At 46.6% G+C, this 7,500-nt stretch overlaps 1 protein-coding gene across 2 annotated transcripts in view; it reads left to right on the top strand.

Annotated features, from left to right (window-relative positions):
* arhgef40 (Rho guanine nucleotide exchange factor (GEF) 40) overlaps positions 1-7,500 on the top strand; it is a 42,401-nt gene that overhangs the window by 11,148 nt on the left and 23,753 nt on the right. The window contains exons 4-11 of one of the 2 annotated variants that reach the window (XM_076288776.1): positions 324-609; positions 2,146-3,529; positions 4,105-4,367; positions 4,621-4,809; positions 5,545-5,659; positions 6,250-6,343; positions 6,684-6,770; positions 7,202-7,318. In XM_076288776.1, the coding sequence (XP_076144891.1) occupies positions 324-609; positions 2,146-3,529; positions 4,105-4,367; positions 4,621-4,809; positions 5,545-5,659; positions 6,250-6,343; positions 6,684-6,770; positions 7,202-7,318 (2,535 nt within the window). Of the gene's footprint in view, positions 1-323; positions 610-2,145; positions 3,530-4,104; positions 4,368-4,617; positions 4,810-5,544; positions 5,660-6,249; positions 6,344-6,683; positions 6,771-7,201; positions 7,319-7,500 lie in introns of both variants that reach the window. The other variant, XM_076288775.1, reaches the window with a different exon arrangement.

The raw sequence follows: 7,500 nt of genomic DNA, 5'->3' as shown, positions 1-7,500 counted from the left end.
GACTTCGGGCTTGTCATGAAATGTGACTGTTGTGGTTTCAGTCCAGCTATAGTAATTTCATTTTGTGTCATTCTCAATATTAATTTAATGTCAGCTCACATTTGATTACTACTCTGTCTGTTCTTCTCTCCCTCTCTCTACCTCTCTCGCTTTTCCCCATGTCCCTTCTTTTCTGTTTGTTTCTGTCTTTCACAAATTCTCTCCCTCCATCCATGTTTCTATTGCCTCTCTCTTTCTGTTTTTCATGCATTATCTACTCTATCCCTCTCTTCCACGCTCTCCTCCCCAAATCCTCCTTCTCCTCTTCCATCTTTCCTCTGCAGTCTCAGTATCTGGGCTGTCTGTTCCTTCACTCCGGCTGGCCTCTGTGTCTGGGCGAGAAGGTGGTGGTGCAGCTCTCCACCCTAGACTGGAGGCTCCTTCGCAGTACCGACTTCTACCTCCAGGTGGTGCCCTTCTCCACACGCTGCCCCCGGCTGGCCCTCAAGTGCCTGGCACCGGGTGGGCGCAACGTGCAGGAGGTGCTGGTGCCCGAGTCACAGCACCCCCTAGTGTTCACCACTGAGTGGCTGCACAGCGTCAACAAGGAGCGTGGCTGCAAGAGAGACGGTGAGCCTGGGCGGATGGAGTGAGGGATAGAGAAAGACTGTGAGATGGATGAAAGATGAGATGGAGAGAGGAGATGGAGTCAATAGAGGCAAGGGAAGGAGATAGAAGGAGAGAGTGAAAGGTGCAATTGTGGAAAGAAAGAAGTGTGGAATGGGTGAAAGCAAATGATTAGATGCAGGGAAGAGAGTTCTGTTTTGTGGGTTAGCTTCAGCTAGCCAGTTAGCATTGTCTAATATGGCACCAAGAAGTTTGTTTACCATTGTTTTGCTTCAGTAATATACCAGTGTTGGGGTTTGTTTACGTTCATTGACAGTGAACAGGCACTTTTGCAGCTCAGGCAATTGATTGGCAATTGATTGAGTTTCGGTGTCAAAACTGAGGACCATGAAACAAGCTGTCAGTCATTAATATTTGTACATCCTAGTAGCTATTAGCAGCAGCCATTGAAATGAATGGCACTGGTAATTTGTAAATCGTTCCATGTCTATGTAAAACATGTTCATGGGAGAGGAAGGTGGAGAGATGCAGAGAATTACAGGAAGATTAAAGGGGAGAGGAAAGTGAAGTGGAGACTGGAGAAACAAGGACAAGTGGAAGAAGAGGAACAGAGACCTCAATCAATATGACCTGTAGGCCAAACAGAGTGAGAGAAAGGGATGGATTAGGGGATGGATGTAGGAAGGGTAAATGGGCAAAAGGGCAGAGGTTGACAATGGAAAAAAACACCAAAGCTATTGTGTGATGTGTGGGAGGGTCGAGCTGACCCAGCAATATTTGTGTACAGGATCTTTCTCATGGTGTTAAATTAGCAAACAGGTTTCAACATAGCTTCCAACTCTCACACATTGAGAGAGAGACCACCAATCAAATGCGTGAGGGTTGGCAGCTCTGTTTCAATAGTTAGTTGTTGAGACTAGCAAGTGACATTATTGGAAATGGCTTGTCCTGCAATTCATGATGAGTATTAGGCCTATGTGAGATATGGAACCAAGAGGAAGGGGTGTAAATTTCCAGTGAATTTGGATGGAGTCCAAATTTGACCAGTAGCCTACTTGGTTGTGTATCGGGTTCCAGTTCTGTTTTTTTTCTAGTTTGTTTTATTGAAATCTTTCAAAAGATGAAGTAGAGGGCAGAAGAAGAATAATAAGCTAGTTCAGAAGAAGAAGCTTTGACAGAATGATTACTGAGACAGGGAGAAGTGGTTGTTTGTGGAAGGAAATGCATTGTTGGCAGCGACTGGAGACTAGGGAAGTGAGAAAGGTGAAGATAAAATCAAAGTCAAAGAAGACAAAAGGCGAAGAGCAGCCAACAAAATCTGGAGGTCGGGCATATTACGAAAACACCACTTGGATATGACTCAGCTTAACTTTTATAATTCATACGCATGAAAAGTCCCATGGCATTACAATAGTGTCTGTTTCATGGCTCTAAATTAAATTAAGAAACTGGCCTTTTTCTATCCCTCTCTCTCTCTCTCTCTCTCTCTCTCTCTCTATCTCTGTTTGTCTCTCTTTGTCTGTCTGTCTGTCTCTACAGGAGGGACAGGGGCACTGGACACGTGTCTTGTAAGCACGGGTGACGGTATCCTGCGTCTGCCGTGGGTTGAGGTGGTGTACCCGAAGTTCGTCTGCAACCCCCAGGGAGAGGAGCTGGGAGATCTGGCCCTACCAGCCAACCCTGGTAGCCCCAGCCAGCTCTCCTCCGCTGGGATGAGGGCGGGTCGAGGCTCGGGCGGAGGTGGTGGAGGCGGTCTGGGCTGGGGCTCATCCTCCGGCGAACTGGACTCCTGGTCGTGGGATGAGGAGGACGATGACGACGATGATGGCAACGACCCCGACGGCACCGAGGCTGAGGCGGCTCTGGTGGCCCTGGCACGCCGACGAGCCAGTGCGGATGCCCTCGCTGGACGGTTGGGGGCGTCAGCGTCAGTAGTAGCGCCCCCTGGGGACCGGGAGGGGGATTACGTGGAGCTCTTGGAGCCCCGCGGTGGTCCGGATGGTGGGGCTGACCCATCCCAGCAGCGCTACCTGGAGATGCACGGCGTCAGCAAGACCAGGACGCTGCCGCTGTGCCGACGTGCCAAGGCCATCAAGCTGCGCCGTGGCAAAGCCTGGGCGTTCGGACGAACCGACGCCAGCGGTGGTGGCGCAGGGGGCAGGTCGGGGGCTGCTGCTCGTCGAGATAGTGGTAATCAGGCCGGAAGGGACTGGCTGCAGCCGCGGCCCATGCCCCGCGTCATTGATTTGGGTCGCGAGAGACGCAACCACCCCGCACAGGATTTGGACGTGGAGGAGCGATATGTTCGAGACCCGACGGGCCTCGACAGCAGGGGACTTTATTTGGGAGGGCCGGCCAAGGAGAGGAGGCCCGGAGTGGGCAGGGAGAGGGAGGGAGTTGCCTGCACTCTGCCCTGGGAGGAGAGCCAGAGGTGTAAAGGGTCAGCAAGTAGCAGTAGCAGGGGAGGGTCTGAAGCACAGCGAGAGGAGGAGGCAACCGAAGTGACCAATCATAAAGGGGAACACACTGGGGAGGGCCAATCAGACCAAGGATCCCATTCGGACTCTGTGTTTGAGGACACTGACAAACAGCTAGCTGATTATCTCAGCAGTGAGGACTGTCCTTCCAAACCATTGGCTGAAACTACAGTAAACCCAGTGTGTCCAGACAAGCCATTGGCTGGCACGTGCAGGGAAGGAAAAGGCGCCGCCAGCCAAACGGCCGGTGATTCTGAATGCTGTGATTCAGCAAGCAGGGGGACACCACCGCAAACAGGAAATACCAAAGAGAACTCAAACTCAGAGAGAACACATTCCCAACCTGGTACGGACAAGGTCACAGAAGAAAAGCATTGTGGGAAGTCGGAGGAGAGGGTTTGTCCCAGAGGAAAGGAAGTGAAGTCAGGAGGATTCAGAGTGCCCAGGTATAGTCAAACAATTAATTTAATTTACATTGCACTCTATGGTCTTTTTAGACAGATTTCAGAGACCAGATGTCAGTCATAAGTCCTTAATCAACTAATTCACTTCCAATCCTGGTTGTCCTGGAAACAATTTATTTGTGTTAAAAGTACTCCAACATGTAATTAAGGCCAGATAATGCCCCTATTCTGTCTAACTGTTGATATTGCATAAGACATCTGACTCAAACACTAGGTTATGAATGGATATTACAGTGGATTGCCATGTTTTGATAATGGTAACCACAAAAGTATATTCACATTGAAAGATGTATACAAATATGGCTGTGTGGCTATTGGCTAAGCAGAGGCCCTAATTCCTCTACCACCTAAGGTTATTAGCTTTGCTGTTTGCAATAGTGCTAGGCTAGGTTATTAGCTGTGCTGTTTGTAATAGTGCTAGTCTAAAACAAACAGAATGAAGTAGATGTTGGTATAATGTATGGTATAATCTCTTTTAGAGACCTTTGAAAAAAAAAGTTAATTGTGTAATAAACCAAAAGTAGTTACATGTCTACACGAACTTTGACCTGTCATAGGAGGAAGAGGAAGGTCAAAGGAGGAAAAGGGAAGTGTAAGTATGGTGCCCGTGGCAACCAAAAAGGCAAGGATCCGGCTACTCCAAAAAGCCAAAACAAAGCACCTCAAAATGGCAGTGCTACTACGTCAGCCACCAAACTGCCACTCAGTCAAGACAACCAATCCAAGCAACCAAAACAGTCCTCAGGGCCGGACAACGAGCCACCTTTAACCAATGAGAATGGAGAGAATGAAGAGGAGGAACCAAAGGAAAGCAATAAAGGTTTGACTGTTAGACTGGTTTTCATCTGTCTGTTAGTTAATTACAAAATTGGAAGCTGTCACTACTGATCATGCGCTATACACCAGCATACAAGATGAAGCATCATTTTTTTTCCTCCAATGACTCATTGTCTAGAAAATCCCAGATCATGTGATTCTAAACTGAATTACTTCCTAACATTGATATGATTGGGTTTCATAATTGCATATTGTCATACATAGACGTGAATATCATTACTGTTTCCTGACAGAAGATCAGGCAGTCGTAACGGACAGCCCCCCTGATGCAGACGATCAAGGCACACCTACAACTGACCAATCCTCAGAAGTGGAGACATCATCGACACTTCCTGACCAGTCAAATGGTGAATCTCCAAAAGCCCCACCCCTTTTGAGGGATTTGGATCAAGAGTTGCTCCAATCAGGGAAGCTGTTATTGACAGGTACATTTCTACATACCCTCCCTCTGTTAAAGGGACCCTCCGTGATTCTAAGCGCTTTCCAACGATACTATTTTTTTTTTGTATATCTCTCCATTGCGAATATCTCTCCAATCTGTTAGTACACTATATAAACAACACTGGCTCTATAAACTGGAAGCAAACAAGGTGGAGTAAGCCTATCTCCGAAATCACCGAAATGGAGGGATGGGAGTTTGGGGAAATGGAAGGGGTGTTTGGGGAGGGAATTGGCGAGTTTGCTCTCTGGTGTTTTGTTGGTGTTTGGTTCAAATATCAACAGACGTGACATCATCCAGAACATCCACAGTCACATTTATTTACCAATACACCCTCTTCGGTTACACTTTACTTGACAGTGTCGACATAAGAGTGACATGACACTGTCATGAACGTGTCATAAACAAGTCATAAACGTTTATGACATAACGCTTCTGTTATTAAGTGACATGCGGTTTTGTCATAACAAGTTAGGGTTAGGTTTAGGGTTAGGGTTAGGTTTAGAGTTATGGTTAGGGTTAGGGTTAGGGTTGGAGTTGGGGTTAGGATAAGGGTTAGAGGTTAGGGTTAGAGGTTAGGGTTAGGGTTAGGTTTCATGTGTCATGACAGTGTCATGTCACTCTTATGTCGATACTGTCAAGTAAAGTGTTACCCAATCTTCTATTCCTCACATCCTCTTTAACACTCTTTTTGTTTTCTCTCTTCCACTACTCTGCTAAGGTACGGTGGACAGGCTTGGTCGGGGTCTGGTTGTAACGGAAGCACACCTCCCAGAAGAAGGTTATCAGGCAGACGAGATGACCAGGGTCTTGGCATGCTACTACCACATCACCCGGTATCACCCTCAAAGCATTATTATTATTATTATTATTATTATTATTATTAATAAATGCAGAAGAGATCAGCCATTCTGAGCTGTGGGGTTTTAAATGAGGACTGTGTAACTATGCTGATACAGAGACCCTGACCCGATTATACCTTCTGAGTGTATCTGAACACTGGCTGTTAGGCTAGCTAGTTAGCCTGACCAGAATTGTTTACACATATTTCTAAACACCCAACATTTATATGACAGTTCAATTCAGCTAGCTGTAAGTATATTTTCAATTTCAATTTAATTTCACTTATAGAGCGCCAAAACATTACACATGTCTCGTGGCGCTTTACAGAGTGTTAGACAATCAGAGAAAAGAAAAGAAGGCCCATGGGTTCCATCTGCCTGTGCAGTATTGGTTCGTAAGAGTCACTGGCATTGAAATACATATATTACGTAAATATTTAAGGCCATGCCATAACATCCAGACCAGACACATGAGGTAATCTCATAGGACCACAGATGAACCCTGTGTGTCACTGGTTCCAGCTGTGTGTTATGTTACCCGGTGTTTGAAAGCTGAAAGTGGCTGTGTGGTCTGGTGTATACAGGCTGGCTGCGAAAGAGAAAGGCTTGACTGTGATCATCGACAGCAGGCAGGCTCCTCCGACTGAGCTCTGCCTATCTGCCCTCAAATCTTTCAAGGTATGTGTATGTGTGTGTTTTTGTGGGTGTGGCTGCGTGGGTGTGTGTGAGTGTGTGTTGTAATAAAGAGTAATATGCATTGGTGGTGGCTAGTGAGGACCCCCCCCCCCCTTCACTATAAAGTTGTTATTGCTTTTGTATATGTGATGTTTATACACTAGTGATAATAACATAGTGTACATCAAATACCAAGTGTGAATGTCTCTCTGTGTGTGTCTTTCTCTGTGACTCTCTCTCTCTCTCTCACTCTTTGTGTGTGTGTGTGTGTGTGTGTGTGTGTGTGTGTGTGTGTGTGTGTGTGTGTGTGTGTGTGTGTGTGTGTGTGTGTGTGTGTGTGTAGACTCAGGTGCCAGAGGGCCTTGCTTCAGTGCTCATTCTGACTGATGAGCAGCAGGAGTCGTCTCAGCCTGCTCTGGATGGAATAGAGGTGTGCAGTGAAACTGAACTTAACTATTTTCGTCTCTTCTCTTCTCTTCTCTTCTCTTCTCTTCTTTCCCTCTTTCTCTCTCTCTGTCTCTCTTCTTTCCTCCCACGCTCTCATTCCTTCTTTCTTTCTCTCACACTGTGTTGTCTTTCTCTTCCCTACAGATCTCCCTCGCTCCCTCTCACCCTCTGTTCTTATTCAGTATCTCACTCCACTTCTCCTCCCCTTGTTGTCTGATCTTTCTTTCCTTTCATCTCTCTCTCTCTCTCTCATTCCCTCTCTTCTGGCTGTGTTCCCAGTGTAGCTGCTTTCCCATTCACCCATTTCTGATTTGCATGTATGTATCAGATTGGAATAATGACTCCCTCATCATCGTATCCATTTTAGCCAACCGTTTCATCCCCCCTTCCACTCCCACCCATAACCTTCTGCAGGTGCGCACAGTGCGGGGCACAGGGGTCCTTCAGCAATTTGTAGACAGGCAACAGCTGACCACGGAGATGGATGGGGACTGCCAGCATTCACACTCTGATTGGCTGACCTTCCGACTGGTGAGCGTCTGCTCCACAACACCATGCAATATGATGTATTCTTGTTTGAGTCTGAGACGGCAGAACACTTATAGTATAGGAAAAAAACAACTTTTCATAGATTGTATTAAATGTGTTGGTTAATTTTCATATACACGCCATACAAATTCATTTTTAGGGTGTGATTTCCAAGAACGTAATAG

Source organism: Alosa pseudoharengus, unplaced genomic scaffold, assembly GCF_046254945.1.
Source record: "Alosa pseudoharengus isolate Yale_2024_CS ecotype anadromous, Long Island Sound unplaced genomic scaffold, YU_APseudo_1.1 YU_APseudo_1.1_scf_17, whole genome shotgun sequence".
Lineage (NCBI taxonomy): Eukaryota > Metazoa > Chordata > Actinopteri > Clupeiformes > Clupeidae > Alosa > Alosa pseudoharengus.
This window is presented reverse-complemented; position numbering and strand designations above follow the sequence as displayed.